A 20321-nucleotide genomic window follows, 5' to 3' on the forward strand; every position below is an offset into this window, starting at 1 on the left:
ATCTTTTTCTTAAGATCCCAGGAGCCAACTCCTTGAAATGTAGGTATCAAGGTAGACAGTGCCCCTGTGTTCCACACCGCAGGAGTTAACCTAAGCGCCTTACTCCAAGCCTTAAGTACCTGTTTGTCACAGAGATAACGTTTTATTTTTCCTTTGGATAAAGGCAATTAGCCAACACAGACGGCCACTCCAAGGGTAAACTACCAAAAAATTGAATACCAAACCACGTCGTTAACTCGTCTTCCACGAGTACATGCGTGTGCTTGGCTACATAAAAGGCGAGATTTTTGTCTCTCTTTGCAATCTCATTAGCGGATTGCCTGTGACACCATTCCAGTCTGGTTCGATGCTTACAGAATAATACAACTTTTTTTCCTTTTCTACATTTGTTTAGATTTTCTAGGACGGCAGGAGATTTTTTTTCTCGACAATATCAATTTATTTAGGTCCCCTGCTTTTACTGCCACCCTCCTTCCCACCTGCTTTCAATGGCAAATTAGAATAGTGACTTGCCCCTTGCTTACCTCTTGCTTGACTTTGGGAACCGGTAAAAAACTGCAACCCGTGGGCGGTGAGAACCACGATTCCCAGCATTCCCAGCGCTCCGAGTCCTTTGAACTTCCTTTTCCGGGTCTCGAAGCTGCTGAAACCGAAAGTGCTGCGCTGTGGGCGCACAGCCGAGATTGATTCACCTTCACCTGCAGAACTCCAGCTGACCCAAGTAGGAAGCCAGGCGAGCTGTAAAACATGAACGGAAGAGTGGATTATTTGGTCACTGAGGAAGAAATCAATCTTACCAGAGGACCCTCAGGTATGTGCGGAACGAATCATATCGGACAGTAGGGGATTAGAGGGTGTAATTGCCGACACCTCTGCTGCTCAGCGGGATTCACCTGGTCTTGGAGAAGGCAGGCCCCAACCTAGAGGTTTCCTCCGAAGCTTTGGGGTGCTTAGAGAACTTATATTGAAATCCATCATTAGCCAGATACGGGTCTGAGGAATCCACCTCAAAATCCAGTCGGGTGGCCACAAATATGTATAGTCAAGAAGGGGTTCTTTCTGCAAATCGTGCGAGAAAAGCCTTTTTTAAAGCCTGCGTTTTAAAGCCAGCTTTCCTTGGACACCACATCCTTCCTTCCGTTGTCTGTTCTATCCCTCTCCCTACGAGGGATCGTTTAGTAAAATGGGAGCTTAAACGGCGTGGACTCTGAATGCATAGCCGTTTTCCTGCAGCTGGGAACCCTTCCTTGCGCCTTTCATTTCTGGGAAATTCACTTAGAGCCTCAACTAGAATGTTAAATCACGAAGAGCCCTTAGAAATCTTTTATTTACACAGGTTCCCAAACTTGGTTCTGCCACAAAATTACCCAGGGCTTTTTGGTTTTGCCTTTTATTTAAAAAATAAAAAAGTTTATTTCCTACGTCGCATCTGCAGGGATTTGGATTCAAAACGGTTGTGTGTGTGTGTGTATGTGTGTGTGTGTATGTATTTTTTTTTTAAATGAACACCTTATGTGATTTTGAGTAGCCAAACTGCTATCCTCTTCCTCCACTGAGGCTCTTCATTAAACCAGGCTCTTGACATTACTACATTCTGCCTTCTTAGGACTTTGTTGACTTTCCTTTATAGTTGTTTAGTTCATTGGTTAAGAGCTTTAGCTTTGGAATTACAGTATCTGGGTCCAAATCTTGTATCTAACCTCTTACTGGTTCTTTGGTACTTACTGGCTAACTTAAGTGATGTAAGCCTTAGTTTATCATCTTTAAAATGGGGATGGTTGTAAATACACTTCGTAGTGTTGTGAGAATGATGTAAAATGTTTACAACATTGCCAGACCCATGGTAGGCAGTTTGAGTCTGCTATTGTTGTTGTTAATGGATGAATGGCTAAACTGACACAGTAAATCCTACTACTACTGTATTCCAAGAGTCTCTAATAAATCATCAAGTACTATGAGCTCCATCTCTGAAATGTTCCCGAAATTCTTTCACTCCTATTTCCATTGCCACTATGTAGGGTAGCCCATCACCTTTTCTCATCTGCAGTTCTGCAGTAGCCTAATCATCATGGATAGATTATTCTTTATAAAATATGACTTTCAGAATTACCCATACTTTGTGTCTTCCTTTCTTCTTTTTTTTTCTTTTTCGAGACAGGGTCTCACTCTGTTGCCCAGGCTGGAGTGTAGTGGCATAATATCAGCTCACTGCAGCCTCTACCTCCCAGGCTCAAGCAATCCTCCCACCTCAGCCTTTTGAGTAACTGGTACCACTGGTATACACTGCCACATCTGGCTAATTTTTTTTGCATTTTTAATAGAGACGATGTTTCACTATGTTGCCCAGGCTGGTCTCGATCTCCTGAGTTCAAATGATCCACCCACCTCAGCCTCCCAAAGTGCTGGGATTATAGATGTGAGCCACTGCACCCAGCCTTCCTTTCTATTATAAAAAATTGGAAGTTGGTTTTACTTATTGGAATATAACTCATCACTAATATCATTATTATTATTATTTTTAGAGACAAGGTCTCACTTTGTTGCCCAGGATGGTCTTGAACTCCAGGACTCAGGTGGTCTTCCTGCCTTGGCCTCCCAAAGTGCTGGAATTACAGCCGTGAGCCACCACGCCTGGCCTGTCGCTAACCTTAATGGATTAATGTCATGCTTCATTTGTGGGCCTAAACTTTAGTCAAAGGCTCATTTGGTATGCCCAAGTTTCTTGGATTCATTTTTTTGCTATTTTATATAAAGTTCTCCTTCACTCACTGTTAATGTGTATTGACTTTTGAGGTTAACATAGAAAGTTACTTTTAAACCAAAATCTGTTTTTCTGTACTTTTCATTCATTGGTAACTTGTTCTCTTAGTACCATTTAAAACAATGCTAGTTCCTTTTCTGATTGCTGTGCAAGTAGTAAAGGCTCTAGTTCTGCTCCTGTTTTGCTTCTTTCTTCTTTAGCCTAAATATCTTCGGTTATTTTTTATTTTATTTTATTTTTTTAGACGGAGTCTTGTTCTGTTGTCAGGCTGGAGCTCAGTGGCGCCATCTTGGCTCACTGCAACCTCTACCTCCCCGGTTCAAGCGATTCTTCTGCCTCAGCCTCCCGAGTTGCTGGGGCTACAGGTGTGTGCCACCACACCCAGCTAAGTTTTGTATTTTTAATAGAGAAGGGGTTTCACCATGTTGGCCAGGATGGTATCGATATCCTGACCTTGTGATCCGCCCGCCTTGGCCTCCCTAATTGCTGGGATTATAGGCGTGAGCCACTGTGCCCAGCTCTTTACTTATTTTATTACCTCTCGAGATGTTTGAGATTTGATTCTTGCCTTTTGTTTAAGAATTTAATGTACTTTGACATAGTCCTTTTGCTGTTGCATCCACAGTATTTTCAGATCTCCTGTCTAAAGCAGAGCAGAACCCTGATACTATCTCTTGTTCTAAACATGAAATCTTCTTAAAATTCAGTGTAATGTCACTTCATCTTTTTTGGCATTTGCAATAATAAATTTCCTAGTGTTAGTATTTTCCCAAAACATTGGCATTGGCATTAGGACAAGCTTCAAGGACTATTTAAAGGGAATAATTATATCTAGCTAATATATTTCAGTAAAAATGGTTTGATTTCTGTATCATGTACTTATTACAAATGAATGTATTTATTCACTCAGTGGCTTCCTAAATTTTCATAAGCATTTGCATGTCTTAATCATATAAGTCAGTGAACTTACTGGGAGAGTAGAGCCACAAATTTAGGAATGAACTTGGTTGAAAACAGTCATTTGAAATTTGGTTGGTTCAGTTAACAAGGAAAGGTTTCAAGTTCATGTTTATCACTTACCAGAACTGGTTTCCTAGTATGCGATACTCTTCTTTTGAGAGTCTAATTCAGCTTTTCTTCGTGGTATCATCATGAAGATACACAGGGAAGAGACTGAGTCTCAAAATACCACTAGAAACTAATCACTACTAGAAATTTCTACATAATTTTGGAAGCCCCATAAGTATCTTTTTTTCTATAGAAGAAATACGAAAATCCTCTAATTTTAAGGTTGCATTTCTTTTGTAGACAGCATTGTCACTCTTTGTCTTTGTACAGCTTTGTACTCAGGAGCCTGATGGCTTAATCAGGTCCAAGAACGTGTATGCTGTTGCCCATTTGTGTTCTGTCAGGGACAAGAATTGTGGATATTTCCACTGTTTGGGCCCATATTAAAAGGCACTTGAACCTGTTCTATGTGATCTGCTCACTGCAAGGGTAGGAATGAAATCTTGGGGAAATTATGACAAAGTGAGTGAGGAGGCTAAAGAAACTTGACGTGTTAGGTTGGTGCAAAAGTACCATTACTTTCTTTTTTCTTTCTTTCTTTCCTTTTTTTTTCTTCATCACGCTCTGTCGCCAGGGTGGAATGCGGTGGCACGATCTTGGGTCACTGCAACCTCTGCCTCCCAGGTTCAAGCAATTCTCTTGCCTCTGTCTTCTAGTAGCTGGGATTACAGACGTGTGCCACCATGCCTGGCTAATTTTTGCATTTTTAGTAGAGACAAGAGTTTTACCGTGTTGACCAGGCTGGTCTTAAACTCCTGACCTCAACTGATCTACCCACCTTGGCCTCCCAAAATGTTGAGATTACAGGTGTGAGCCACCGCATAAGTATCACTACTTTCAATGGCAGAACCGCAATTACTTTTGCACCAACCTAATAGCATGGAATCTCTCCTGTTGTCTGCTTTCTCCACTGTAAGGAGGGTCTTGGGCTAGATGACTTCAGAGGTCTCTTCCATCTCCAAGAGTTCATAATTCTTTGGCCCATTCCACATGTTATTTTATGATTCCTACCATTTTGGGTTTTGTTTGTTTTGTTTTTGTTATTTGATTCCTGCCATTTTGGACTAATGGTATGAGCTGAAGAATTTCAGAGGCAGTGCTACAATCTGAAATGTCTTTAAGGGTTGAACAGTTTACGTGTTATCTTTTGTAGAATGCCGTTTCTGTTTTTTTGCTGTAGGATTCCAATTTGATTATAGTGTCTAAGGCTCTCACTTTTTCTTTATCAAATTGAAAGTCTCTTAATGAGTCTTAAAACTCAGTTACTCTAAGAATTGTGAAAAGACTTTTAGTATGTTTTTTTGCACTGCAGCAGGTAAGAGATTGGCCATAAAGACAACCTGACTGTACACTGGTACTATGATTAGGATTCTTTTTCTTGAGGCCTGAGGCCTCAGTGGGTTTCAGCAAGCTACTCCTGATAATGCCATCTTTAAAGAGGAAAGAGAATATTTATTTTCTCATTTTCTTTAAAGGCCTTGGAGAAGAAGATGGGTTGATGGCAGTGTTTTAATAATGAATCCTAAAGAAAGAATTGCCTTTCTGGTAGTGTGCTAGTTCATATATATATATTTATGCATACACACACACACATATGTATATATATTCTGAGCAATTCTCTTGCGTATAGTCAAGTATATGCTATATATATACTATACATACATACATACATACATATTCATTTAATCTTCACAGCAACCCGAGTGGTAAATATTTAATCCACATTATTAGATTGGGAAATTACCTTAGAAAGGTCAAGGACTTGTCCAATTTCTAATGCAGGTAAGTTTCAAAGGATTTTAACCCAGGTGTGTTAATTCTGCTCTACCATATACTACTTTCCACTGCAGTAGCCATGTTTAAGAAGTTGACTGCCAACCTTTCTCCTGACCTTTATTTTATTACATCATGCCTTATTTCCAGAAGCATGTGATGCATCTTAATGACTATCATAACCTACAGTGGAAAGTTTTTATAGTTTGCTCTTGATAGAGCTGAGGGCATATCAAGGTGAGTACCTAAAATCAAGATGCCCCATTAAGCTCTATCATTTAAGCCCTTGTAGACCTGTCATGAGCTTTGGGTTTAACACTAACTGAAACTGTTGCTAATAATTTCCTGATCTATTCCTTTCTGCATGTGTCAAATAGATGTGAGACTAAATACTGTATCATACTTGCCCTACTTTCTCTTGCTTACACAAAGTCTAGCCTTCATGGAATTTACAATCCAATAGAAATATGATGTTCACATATGAAAAATTAAATCTCAGTGCAAAGGTGCAGATAGTTAAGGAAAATGATGTGTAGATAGTTAGTGGGAAGGCAGAGGAAGTGTGGAAAGGAGCATGGTAATATGACTCTGTGTTGGAAAAGTTCAAGAATGCAGCTACTGCTGAGGACCATTAAAATGATCAATTAAAAGAAGGTGGAACTTGTGGGTCTTCTGGAATGGAAAGGCTTTAGGCTAAGGCCAGTGCCAGGGATGAGTATGGTCTAAGCAATAATAGAGAAAAGAAAATAAGCAAAGCATATTCTGAGGTTAGTGAGTAAACCAGCCTGGATAGAAGGGAAGTTTCCTTTGGGAGATTCAAGAGAGAAGTAGCTGAGTAGTAACTGAGTAGGTGAAGATCAGATTGTGGCGAGTCTTTAGTGTTAGCATGGAAACCTAACTTTTCTCTAACGCTCTGTCTGCATTCTTTCTGCTTCCTAGTCATTGGTTGGGACTCAGTTCAGAGTTAGCTCCTCCAGGAAGCCATCTTTATTTAGGATAGATGCTCTCTTATTGTCAGTATTATATACCATTTACAGATTGCCTGTAACGTATTGCCAAGCTAAGCACTTTATCTTGTCCCCTTCTAAAAAGGAAGAGATGAAATGGTTATTATCCCCATTTTAGAAAAGAGGAAACCTTGACTTCTGCATTATACAACTCTTTAAGTGCAGATTTGGATCCAGGACTGTGTGACTTAAAATTCCAAGCTCTGAACCACTGTAAATAATTTTGTTTCTACTTGCTTTCTCACTTATGTCTCTTCCTTCTTCGACTTCACTTTGAGCTCTTCTAATTCAAAGACTGTATATTTTATTTCTTTCTTTTGTTTAACTTTTATTTTAGGTTTAGGGGTACAGGTATGGGTTTATTGTACAGGTATACAGTGTCGTGTGGGTTTGTTATACAGATTATTTCATCACCCAGGTATTAAGCCTGGTACCTGTTATTTTTCCTAATCCTCTCTCTCGTCCCAGCCTCCACCCTAAGTAGGCCCCAGTATCTGTTGTTCCTCTCTATGTGTTCTTATTATTTAGCTCCCACTTATAAGTAAGAACATGTGATATTTGGCTTTCTGTTCCTGTGTTAGTTTGCTAGGGATAATGGCCTCCAGCTCCATTTATGTTTCTGCAAAGGATGTGATCTTTTTCTTGTTAGTGGCTGCATAGTATTCCATGGCGTATACGTACCACATTTTCTTTGTCCAGTCTACCATTGATGGGCATTTAGGTTGATTCCATGTCTTTGCTATTGTGGATGGTGCTGCAGTGAACATACACAAGCATGTGTCTTTAATGTTTTGTTTTGTTTTGTTTTTTCTTTTTTTTTTGAGATGGAGTTTAACTCTTGTTACCCAGGCTGGAGTGCAATGGTGTGATCTTGGCTCACCACAACCTCCGCCTCCTGGGTTCAGGCAATTCTTCTGCCTCAACCTCCTGAGTAGCTGGGATTACAGGCATGCGCCACCATGCCCAGCTAATGTTTTGTATTTTTAGTAGAGACGGGGTTTCACCATGTTGACCAGGATGGTCTCTATCTCTTGACCTCGTGATCCACCCGCCTCAGTCTCCCAAAGTGCTGGGATTACAGGCTTGAGCCACCGCGCCTGGCGTCTTTAATGTTTTTTAATGCTTTGTCTAGTACATGACACACAGTGGTCAGTAAATTGTTAATGAAATGACTGAGCAAGTCGATAGATGTCAGAATAATATAATGGAATGTTTGTTTATTTATGACACAGGGTCTTACTTTGTCACCCAGGCTGGAGTGCAATGGCATGATCTTGGCTCACTGCAGCCTTGACCTCCTCCTGGGCACAAGTGATTCTCCTGTCTCAGCCCCTCAAATAGATGGGAATACAGGCATGCACCACCACACTGGACTAATGTTTTTATTAGCTGTATTTTTCGTAGAGACAGGGTTTCATCATGCTGCCCAGGCTGGTCTCGAACTCCAGAGCTCAAGTTATCCACCTGCCTTGGCCTCCTAAAGTGCTAGGATTACTGGTGTGAGCCACCACGCCCAATGTACTTATATATTTTTAGATAGGGTCTCGCACTGTCACCCAGGCTGGAGTGCAGTGGAACTGTGACAGTTGACTGCAACTTCAACCTCTTGAGCTCAAGTGACCTTCCTGCCTCAGCCCCCCACAGTGCTGGGATTCCGGGGGTGAGCCACTGTGCCTGCCATAATGTCATGTTTTAAATAAAGAGAAGTAGTAACATGATCTATTTCAGCTTTTGAAAAGTGCTAAACATGGTTCTTCACTAAATACAATTTGAGAAAGAGAGAATGAGGATGTATACGTTGTATTATGATGGACAGGAAACTGGCTAAGATATCAGAAACAAGGAGAAGAAATAGATGGAACACCTCTTGGAGAGAATTGAGTAAATGGAACAATTCTCTAAAGATTGCTTCAAGGATCAGTGTTAAGATCTTTTCAAAACAATATTTAAGAAAAACTACAATAAAATATCTAGGAATTACTTTGGGGAAATAGGCAAGCTGATAGATGTTGAACTGTAGAAACATTTTGTGAAGCCATGTGACTAGGCAGAAAAGTGATCAATGATTACATTTGATAATTGCACAATTATTTAGTGAGGGAAAAATAGGCAAACTATACTTAGATGATAGAGTCAGAACTGCTGGTTTCAGAAGACTGAAAAATAAAGTAAAACTATTTTTTAAATGTTTTTAGCATTTATTATGTGCCTACACTATGATTAGAAATCATGGGTACTAGAATAAAGAATAAGAAATGATCCCTGTTTTTAAGAATTTTGCAGTTCAGGCCAGGCACGGTGGCTGTTGCCTGTAATCTTAGCACTTTGGAAGATCGAGAAGGAGGACTGCTTGAGCCCAGAAGTTCAAGACCAGCCTGGGCAACATAGCAAGACCCCATCTCTACCAAAAAAACCAAACCAAACCAAACATTAGCTGTGCTTGGTGGTGCATGCCTGTAGTCCTAGCTACTTGGGAGGCTGAAGTGGGAGAATTACTTGACCCCAGGAGTTTGAAGTTTGAGGATGATTATGATAAGCAGGTACTAAGTACCCTGAAGAGGTAGCATAGCCAAAGAGCTATAGACCTTTGTAAGATATGTTTTATTTCTTATAGATTCAGACTCAGTGGGCCATTATAGACAAAAGACCCAAGAAACTTAATAATGCCTTTAGGAAACATTTTGGAAACAAATTAGATAATGTCCTTTACTTTTATAAAACTTGGTGTATTCATACTTGCTGCAATTTGCAGTTTACCATGTCAGATAAGAAACAGTAGAGTAAGAAAAAGTTGAAAAGAGGACACTGGCAAGTATCTGGGAAGGGGAGAGCATATAGATTGTAATATGAGGGAAAACTGAAGAGACTGAAATATTTTATTTTGGAAAACAAGGAAACATATAGAAGCATGATCTAGTGGAGACCAGGCATATACTTTCAGTACTTGAGCAAGGGCTTATTATAGAGTAAGAGAAAAAGGATGCCTACCTAGATATTTGAAAGAGAAGTTTAGGAGCAATAAAAAGAGGTCCCGTTTTATGTCTTGGTGGGTACTGCCTGAAACCTATGTGGTATGGCATATTCTTTTTGCCACTATTAGATGGAGCACCAAGTTGGGGAGGGACCAACTGTGGGCATTGTATATTGTTTTTTGTTGTTGCACTATCTGTCTGTTCCTTTGAAGTAAAAAACTTTCCCTCTTTCTCTTCTTTTTTGTCAATGCATATTTGTTGTTGTCTTTTAGGGGAGATAACAATAAGTATTTATCTTGAGACCAGAGAGTTTCTCCAGAGAATTTAAGTTTTGGATGAAAAGATGTCTGTTTAACCTCCTGAGTTGCTCATTTGAATCATTAATTCATCTTTTTGTCAATCCACACATATTTATTGAGCAATTACTGTGGGAAAAGCTTCTGTGCTAGACACTGTGGATACAACAGAGAATTGTGTTTTAGTATAATTGTAGTGAGCAGCAGAGCATAGCGTTTAAGAGCCAGAATGAGGCTGGGCGCAGTGGCTCATGCCTATAATCCTAGCCCTTTGGGAGGTCAAGGTGGGTGGATCACCTGAGGTCAGGAATTTAAGACCAGCCTGGCCAACATGGCAAAACCCCGTATCTATTAAAAATACAAAAATTAGCTAGGCACAGTGGTGGGTACCTGTAGTCCCAGCTACTTGGGAGGCAGAGGCAGGAGAATTGCTTGAACCTAGAAGGTGAAGGTTGCAGTGAGCTGAGATCGTGCCACTGCACTCCAGCCTGGGTGACAGGGCAAGATTCAGTCTCAAAAAAAAAAAAAAAAAAAAAAAAAAAAATGTCAGAATGCTTGAATTCAAATCCTTACTCTGTCACTCACTGTGTGACCTTGTGCAAGTCACCTCACTTCTATCTGCCCCAGCCACCTCACTTCTGTCTGCTGCAGTTTCCTCAGCTATAAATAAGAGTATTCTTAGAATCTCCTTATAGAGTTGTGAGGTTTAAATGATTTTTTTTTTTTAGACAGAGTTTCATTCTTGTTGCCCAGGCTGGAGTACAGTGTACAGTCTCAGCTTACTGCAACCTCTGCCTCCTGGGTTCAAGTGATTTTCCTGCTTCAGCCGCCCAAGTAGCTGGGATTACAGGTGCCCACAACCAAGGCTGGCTAATTTTTTTGTATTTTCAGTAGAGAAGGGGTTTGCTGGGATTATAGGCATGAGCCACTGCTCCCGGCTGATTTTTGTTTTATAAATATATTTGTAGTGATAATTCTGTACCAGGTACTGTCCTAAGCACTTTACCACAAAACAACTCATTTAATTCACTGAAGTACTTTCATGGGACTGCTATGTGGGGAGTAGACTTTATGGGGCAAGAGTTGAGTCATCCAGGAAGGGTAGGGTAAGCTGTATTAGCAATTTCAGGGATATGGGGCTTCTATTTCTATATTTCCCTCCTTTTATGCCGTATTTAGTTTATTAAAAACACTTTTACTGCAATAGTCCTATCCAAACAAACAAAAAACCTGCTAGAGGCTCCCAGAAACATTTTTAACCTTGTAAGATTTCCCTAGAACTAGAAATGTTAGAAATTCCTGACCTAGGTGTAATTTTCAATTCCAGTAACAGTCGATTGACATCAGTTGGGCTCTGTGTATGTACTAGGTACTATATTGGCACATGAGGTACAAAAATGAATACAAGCTAATTACTTTGTCTACTAAGAATGAATATTGCAATAGGGTAATGAGACAATTAAACAACTAATTTCATGTTTTCAGGCAAAGGCAAGAAGACAGCCAAAGTCATGGAGATAAGCAGCAGCTGTGGGTGGGGGGTGATAGGGTGAAAAGCAAGGAGATGGCAAATATTAGATTTTGTTTACTGCATAATGCAAAGTAGAGAATGTCCAAAGATATCTAGAAAGGAGATTATGAAGATTATGGGGATTTTGAGTTTAAACTTTGTCTTCTACATTTTTTTTTTTACTTTCATTTAATCTTGGTGATATACTTAGAATTTCTTTAGAAATCATTTAATCATATTTGCATAGGAAATAGAAAAAGTCTACTGTAAGGAGGATACTATAACTGGTTTTTTTTGCTTAATTATCACAAAATTGGTGCTTTGAGAAACTTTAGCCTTTTATTATTGACTAATATTAAGTTAGTACAGAAGTAATTGTGGTTTTTGCTGTTAAAAAAAAACAGCAATTATTTTTGTTCCAACCTAGTAAGTAGGAGTCAATAATAAATGTTTAGAATTAATCACTAGGTTCATCTCAACTTTAATGAGGTGTGATTCACATTCAATAAAGTATAAGTGTAATCACCCAGTAGGTTCTTATTACTTGCTTGCTGCCTTGACTGAGCCAATTTATCAAGACAGGGGAATTGCAATAGAGAAAGTTTTATTCACACAGAGGTGGCTGTGCAGGAGACCGGAGTTTTATTATCAGTCTCCCTGAAAACTCAGGGATCAGGGTTTTTAAGGATAATTTGGCAGGTGGTGGGTTGGAAAGTGGGGATCACTGATCAGTCAGGTCAGAGGTGAAATCAAAGGGAAGCTGTCCTCTTTTGCTTTGTCATTTCCTGTGTGGGGACCACAAAGACTGGATGAGCCAGTTTATAGATCTTGGTGGTGCTGCCTGATCCATCAAGTGCAGGATCTGCAAAATATCACAAGCACTGATCTTAGGTTTTCTAATAGTGATGTTATCCCCAGAAGCAATTTGGAGAAGTTCAAAATCTTGCAGCTTCCAGCTGCATGACTCCTAAGTCAGAATTTCTAATCTTGTGGCTAATTTGTTAGTCCTTCAAAGGCAGCATAGCCCCCAAGCAAGAAGGGGGTTTATTTCACCAAAGGTCTGTTATCTTTATTTCAAAGTTAAACTATAAGTTAAGTTCCTCCTAAAGTTAGTTTGGCCTACACCCAGAAATGAACAAGGACAGTTTGGAGATTAGAAGCAAGATAGATGGAGTCAGTTAGGTCATATCTCTTTCACCATCATAATTTTCTCAGTAACAATTTTTGCAAAGGTAGTTTCATAAGCATTATAAATATAAAGTTTATTGTGTAGTTGTTTCATGTGTTATTCTGCAAAGGTAACCTGAAGTTTCGTGTGTGTGTGTGTGTGTGTGTGTGTGTGTGTGTGTGTGGTGGTAGGCCACCTCCTGCCCTGCTTATGCCTGACTAGCTACCTACTAGCTAGAGATGGGGTTTTGCTATGTTGTCCAGGTTGATCTTATATCATTTTAACATATAAGCCTAATATATATCTTTTGGACTTCCAGAGGTTCCTTTAGGAAAAGAATTAATATTAGAATTTGAAATTTGGTTTCGGAAAGCATGTCAAATAATGCAGGTTGGAAACAATCAAAACAAGATCACAAGGCACAGTAAAATAATAGTCATTAATTAAGTCGGGGTGATAATTGAAAGTGAAGACCTTTACTCTTTAGTAGAAAGGAGACTCGGTTTCCCAAACAATCAAAGACCTAATAAAGACAGCACAAGACCAACACATCTTTCTCTCTATTTTTATAGATTACTCAAAAGATGAACAAGTCTTTTATTCTCTCTTATTATATGAAAATCTTGTTTAAAAGAGCAAACCAAATTCTGCCTTTGCATCAGTATAATGCCAAGGCTAGCTTTAATAAACAAATCTATCTAATCTCAATCAGCTTTGAACACACAAGATTTCCATAACCCTTTTATAATCTCTTACAGTTTTCTATTAAAAAGCAGATCAGTGCCCCCCGAACCCCATTATTTTGACTCAGGCCTTGTATCAGTGTGCTTTTGATATTAATGCTCAGTTTTGATTTTGATGCTCAAGTTTTTAAAAAGTGAAGTAATCCCCTTCAATTTTAGCCAACTTGATCACTCACAAAATTCATGAGATTCATGTTCCACAAACCTTCTATTAGGTTGGTGCAAAGGTAATTGCGGTTTTTGTCATTACTTTTGTACCAACCTAATATAACCTGTTCAAACCTTGAGTTTTGTCCTATACTTCCTTTTTGATATTGGCATTCTACCTGAGGATAGAAATTTATTATACATTTATTTCCCCCTTATCATTCATTCATTCATTCATTTATTTTTTTCCATAAACCTTCTACAATCTGTTCAGACCTTTAGTTTTGTCTTATACTGATTTTTTGATGTTGGCACTCTACCTTAAGACAGAAATTTACATTTCCTTCTTTCTTATCATTGATCAATGGATTGATTGATTGATGATTGGCTGAGAGGGTCTCACCCTGTCACACAACTTGAAGTGCAATGGCGTGATCACAGCTTACTGCAACCTCATCCTCCTGGGCTTTGGTGATCCTCTCACTTTAGCCTCCTGAATAGCTGGGACTATAGGCACACACAACGACACCCAGATAATTTTTCATATTTTTTGTAGGGATGAGGTTTTGCCATGTTGCCTAGGTTGATCTTGAATTCCTGCACTCAAGCATTCCACCTACCTCAGCCTCCCAAAGTGCTGTAATTACAGGTGTGAACCACTGTACCTGGCCCTCCTTATCATTTAATTTACATTTCTTTCCTCCTTAATCCTTTTGTTCACACAAAGTTATCAAGTAATCTCTCTCGTCAACTTTCTTTGCATCTTTCTTTTATTATATGCCCTGTATTGTTTCTCTTATATTCAGTAGTTTTAATTGTATATATATTAACTATAACTTTAACTCACAGTAACCCTAATTTCCAGTGAAGAACCTAGGAAGTAAGGTAATTTTGAACAGTTTTATACCAGTATTTATAGATAGGATCATTTCATAATTTCTAGAAAGATAACCTTCTCAATCTGTTTATTAACAGATCGAAATTAACTTTTCTATACCATTTAAATGACCCAGGCATTTTATAATTATCTGTTACTTAATTTAGCATAACATGACTTTAAGTTTCTGAGAAAGATTCTTAAAATTATGAAAAAGTTGCTTATATACTTTTATAGCATTTACATTCATTTAATTTATTCATTCTTAAAAGTTAGACTTGTATAGATCATTAAACAACGCTGGCCATCATCCCAAGTTATTTCTTTTTTTGTGTTTGTTTTTAAGACAGGGTCCCTTGCTCTGTCACTTAGGTTGGAGTAGAGTGGTGCTGTTATGGCTCACTACAGGCCTACAGTGGTGCGCCACCACCCATGCCCTGCTAATTATTTTTTATTTTTGTAGAGACAGGCTCTTGCTATGTTGCTCAGGCTGCTCTCAAGCTCCTGGCCTTATGGACGTTAGCTACCCTGCCTGGCCTCAAGTTATTTCTTTGTTAATGGTTTCCACAGCCTGTGAAACCCTGAAATTACATACATGCATATTTTGCTGATCAAAAGACACAGCTATTTTCGTTAAACCAACAAAGTTGTCTTATTTTAGTAATGTGAACTAAGTCGCTTTTGAGTTACTTTCTATATTTCTGATAAAATACTTGATTTACGTGCTTACTTAATAAGCCATTTTGTTAGTGGAAAGGGGTCCCAATCCACATCCGAAGAGAGGATTCTTGAATCTCACACAAGAAAGAATTTGAGACGAGTTCATAAAGTAAAAGCAAGTTTATTAAGAAAGTAAATGAGTAAAAGAATGGCTACTCCATAGAGCAGCCCTGAGGGTTGCTGGTTGCCCATTTTTATGGCTAATTCTTGATTATATGCTAAACAAGGGGTGGACTGTTTATGCCTCCCCTTTTTAGACAATGTAGGGTAATTTCCTGACATTGCTGCGGCATTTGTACACCATCATGGCACTGGTGGGAGTGTAGCAGTGAGGACGATCAGAGGTCACTCTTGTCACCATCTTGGTTTTGGTGAGTGTTGGCCGGCTTCTTTACTGCAACTTGTTTTATCAGCAAGGTTTTTATGACCTATATCTCGTGCCAACCTTCTTTTTCATCCTGTGACTAAGAATCCCTTAACTTGCTGGGAGCGCAGCCCAGCAGGTCTTAGCCTTATTTTACCTAGCCCCTATTCAAGATGGAGTTGCACTGGTTTAAAGGCCTCTGACAAGTGCATTAGAGTGTTTTCATATGTTTTGGTAGTGAAATATCATGTATACATGACACATAACCGTAGAGACATAGAGACAGAAGCAGATCTTGTAGCTTTATAAGATTCTTCATTTGCTAGTTTGCAAATAATCTCTCCCTGTTTAGACTACCAGTTCCTTGACTACCTGGTCCATTGCCCTAAACAGTTGTTAGCTAGGTAACCCTAAATTGCAAAGACATTACTCTTAGGTGAAAATTTATACCCCAGAGGCACAGCACTTACATCTAAATACCATTATTTGCTGAAACAAAAAGAATCAGTGAAGACAAGATTGCCAGGAAAAGTGTCTTTAAACATAGATAAGGTTTGTTATGTAAATTTTAAGCCAGTGTCTTTCCCATTATAAAAATTTTTAGCTCCTTGGGCATAGGGGGTCACCCTTACAAATAGAGATTTCCTTTATATATGTAAATTTATTTTACATAGAGTTTCAAAGTAGCTAGCTAAGTGCCAGAAAGTTATATTTCAGAGACTAATCTTGTTAGATACTTAGCCCATTTCTTGAGTAGATTACTGACTTCAAGGTGGAGCACTTTCATGAATGTCATCAGGAAAGTATTTGCAGTTTCCAGGGCCTAACATACATACATTTTTATTTTTTTATTTTTTTTTAAGGCAGGCTCTCATTATATTACCCAGGCTGGTCTTGAACTCCTGGACCCAAGGGATCCTTCCACCTCAGCCTCCCTAAGAACTACAGTTGCGCCACCTGTTGTCCCAGTGAGGACTGCCTCAGGGCCTGATATTAAATGTCTGAAAACCAGGCACATCTGGAAGGCAGTGCATCTGGATCTTTAAAAATCAAGAAAACCACTTTACTGTGAATCTTGGTCTCCACACAGAGCAAAATGCCATGTTACCAGGCCACACAAACGTCCACAGTGCACCTCACTACACAGATATCTCTCTAAGTGATTAAACCACACCTTTCTTACCTAAATGCGTTACAAAAAAAAAAAAAAAAGAGTAGCCGCCTGTAGTAACCACCATTCACCATAAACAACTGCTGTTAGTCACCTCCAATACTGCAGCTCTTGTCAGTGACTTACCAGCCTTAACATACACAAAGGTCAAGTTCTCTCTCACAGTATGGATTAATCTCTGGTACCCTCAAAAGCCAAAAAGATGAAGTAATGCAATATGGAAGAGAGCAGAGTTTTAGACCTGAGAGGAACCTGTCCATGACTTTTCAGACTCTATAAGAAAACAGAATACCCCCAAAATGGGGTGAATGGTGTGTTTTTTCTGTGTTCCTTGAGGACTCTGAGTCTCCTTTAGATTTCTTCCTGTGGTATCAAAATAGCAAAAGGAAGGAAGAGCAGAGTGGAAAGAAATAGAAAAAGTTTAGCCAGGAACAGTGGCTCATGCCTGTAATCCTAATTCTTTGGGAGGCGGAGGTGGGAGGATCACTTGAGCCCAGGAGTTTGAGACCAGCCTAGGCAAAATAGCAAGACCTTGTCTCTACATTTAAAAAAAAAAAAAAAAAACGGAAAAGAAAAACATTAGCTGGGTGTGGTGGTGTGCTTCTGTAGTCCCAGCTATTTGGTAGGCTGAGGTGGGAGAATCACTAGAGCCTGGGAGATTGAGGCTGCAGTGAGCTGTGCCACTGCACTCCAGCCTGAGCAACAGAGCAAGAGCCTAGAGATTTTAAACTTTGTGAAAGGCCAGTGAAGTTTTATATTTTTAGCAAAAATTATGCCAGCAAGATTGGAAACAGAGGACTCAAGGGATCAAACATATTTAAAAAGGGGTCTCAGCTGACTGAAAAAAAAAAACCCACTAAGAACCAGGATCCAAGTAAGGAAAAAAGTAGAAAGGCCTTTCTCCCCTATAAATGATAGCCTAAATATTACTTTTAATTAAGCTTTTGTTCTTTTATTTTAAAAACATGTTAAAGAGTCAGGGTCTCACTATGTTGTCCAGGCTGGTCTCCAACTCCTGGCCTGAAGTGATCTCTCCATGGCCTCCCAAAGTGCTAGGATTACAAGGGTGAGCCGCCATGCTCAGCCCTAATTAAGCTGACGTCTGACCAGAGAACTCTAAAAAATCATCTTTTCAAATCTCTTATTATCGGATTTTAATGAAGGCAATTTTAAGGTAGGTCTCTCATTCAGTTTGTACGGTTCTAAAACCAGCTTTTTTGTGTGCATTTCAGAGGATTCCTGTTTTGTCTATTGCTACTATGGCCATCCCAAGTTAGGTGGGTCTACTTTCCTAGATATTTACAAGAGGATGTCCCATAAGTGTTATGTATAAATCAAGCTGGTGTTTCTAAAAAGAGCACTTGGATTTTGATGCTGAATTTTTCATTATTTATGAACTTTTCAAAAGTGACCAAGGCTGGGAATGTGTTTAGGGTAAAAGTGTGCTGACAGCCTCTAATCACCAGGTGGCAGCAGAGGGCTCAGGGTATGGGGTGGAGACGGTTCTATTGTACCTGTCTGACAAAGAGAGGATCCCTAAAATGTAGAACTCACTCTCATGCGCTTTTCAGTTAGGAACTAACAGGGATTGGTCACAAATGAAAGGCTAAGTCTGAATTTTCAAGTAATAGAAAACAGCTGCTGTCTTAAAAGCATGCTACAAAAAATGAATCCAGTAGTGCCTGACTGGCTATCCTTTAACCGCTCTGCTATAATGCAGAGGCTTGACCTGAACCACCAGTTCTGAGCCTGAGGCAGATCAAAGGCAGTTCTCTGCAGAGCTCTTTACTGGAATATCCTGTCCAAAGATAGACACCTAAGCTTTTACACTTAAAGGAAAGAGAGGGTTTGAAAAACCGCCCAAATAAAGTCTTAGACCTTCAACCAAAGAGTGGAAGGTCCAAATTCATGAGAACTCATGTGAAACATCCAATGGGTCTTTTGAAGACAGAGCCTTCCTGCTGGTACCAAGAGCCACTGTCAGAGAGAGACACTTGGTGGTCAGGGAGAGTTATTCTGAATCCTGCACTTTACTTGAGATATGTTAACCTAAAAGGAAGAAGCTGAGGCAAAATTAATGTAAGTTAGAGAGTTTATTTGGGCCAGGCTAGAGGATTGCAACCTGGGATTATAGATTAAATTTGTCCTGAATAACCAAGAGTAGGTCTCTCATTCAGTTTTTATGGTTCTTGTGCTTGCAAATGAATTATTTTATACATTTCAGCAGATCCAACTAGCAAGTTGGAAGTAGATTTTTAAAGGAAAAGAAGCAGCAGTTCCGAATTTGTTTACCAATAATTTACTTAAAGTAATATAAGCAATTAGTTGGCTATACATTGTTTTTTGTCTCACAAATTCTAGGAACTTCAAGATAATTGGTGAGGCAGCTATTCGGGAACAAATGACTTTAAATAGTAGCCCCCAGGCATGGGTGTGATGGACATGACTGAAGTCCCCTGCTCATATCTCTCTGTGCCTAACATGGCTTAGACTGCTCTGAGCTATTTTCTTTTCTCAGTTGCTACACCTAAGTTTTTTCAGATATATCTTATTTTTTCAGATATATTGTCCCACAGATATCTGAGGCACTATTCTTTTTCTTTGTTTTTAAATTTGAACTTTTCTGCCCATCTGCCTTCCCATGCCCTCTAATCTGTTGTTAAGCTTGTTCAGTGAATGTTTCACTTGTTATTGTACTTATCATTTTCAGTTATAGTATTTCCATTTGGTTCTATTTGTTTCTTTTCTGTTCACCCATTAGGAAGATATTTTATGTACATCTTTTAAAAAATTTTACATATATATTTTTAATAGACATGGGGTCTCCCTCTCTGCTAGGAGCTGAACACTCATCAGGACACTCTGGATGTGGAAAGGAGCTGCCCCATGCAGGTCCCCTCTGAGGGGGACAGAACCTCTGTTCTGTCACTCAGTAAAGCTTCCCTTTGTCTTGCTCACACTCCACTTGTCTGTGTACCTCATTCTTCCTGGTTGCCAGACAAGAACTCAGGATCCACGGAATGACAAGGCTAAAAGAGCTGTAACACAATCAGGGCTGATGCATGTCCCTTGCTCGTCACGTTGTGGGTGAAGAGAAGGAGAGAAGAGTTGCAACCCTGCCTGGATCCAAGACCTGGGAGCTCCCTGAGCCACGGCTGTGACTTCCTCCTTGGGGCCCTGCAGTTCCTAGCATCTCCAAGCTTCCAGGTGCCATTGTGTTTGCCAGTGCCAGCTGTAGAAGCTGCTTGCACTATGCCTGGTCCAGCTGTAGCCTTGCAGAGAGCTGGCACCTGGAGCTGCCCACCCTGCTGCAGCAGCCACAAATAGGTCTCCTGCCAGAAAAGTACACTCCAAAGTTCCCATAACAAAACAGAGTGCCAAAATATATCAAGCAAATATTGAAAAACTGATCCAAAGAAGTAGACCGTTTTATAATAATAGTTACACTTTAGTATCCTCATTTTCAGTAATGGATAGGACAACCAACAGAAAATCAGTAAGGAAATAGAGGATTTGAACAATACAATAAATAAATTAGACCTAACAGGCATCACCAAATAACAGCAGAGTACACATTTTTAACATATAGTGTTTGGAAAACTGTATATTCACATGCAAAAGTGTGTGAAAGTTGGGTTTTTGCCTTAATGTGATGTACAAAAATTAACTAGAAATTTATTAAATACCTAAATGTACGAGCTAAAACTATAAAACTCTTAGAAGAATGGAAAAAGCGTCAATACC

At 39.4% G+C, this 20321-nt stretch overlaps 1 protein-coding gene across 1 annotated transcript in view; it reads left to right on the forward strand.

Annotated features, from left to right (window-relative positions):
- Nucleotides 1–605: 605 nt before the first annotated feature.
- The window catches only part of SYNJ2BP (synaptojanin 2 binding protein), a 40098-nt gene continuing 20382 nt past the window's right edge, over nt 606–20321 (forward strand). The window contains exon 1 of the mRNA XM_032245747.1: nt 606–811. Coding sequence (XP_032101638.1) covers nt 748–811 — 64 coding nt within the window. The 5' untranslated portion in view covers nt 606–747. The remainder of the gene's footprint in view (nt 812–20321) is intronic.

The sequence above is a fragment of the Sapajus apella genome, unplaced genomic scaffold, assembly GCF_009761245.1.
Source record: "Sapajus apella isolate SASKATOON/1434 unplaced genomic scaffold, GSC_monkey_1.0 scaffold59, whole genome shotgun sequence".
In the NCBI taxonomy this organism is placed as follows: Eukaryota; Metazoa; Chordata; class Mammalia; order Primates; family Cebidae; genus Sapajus; species Sapajus apella.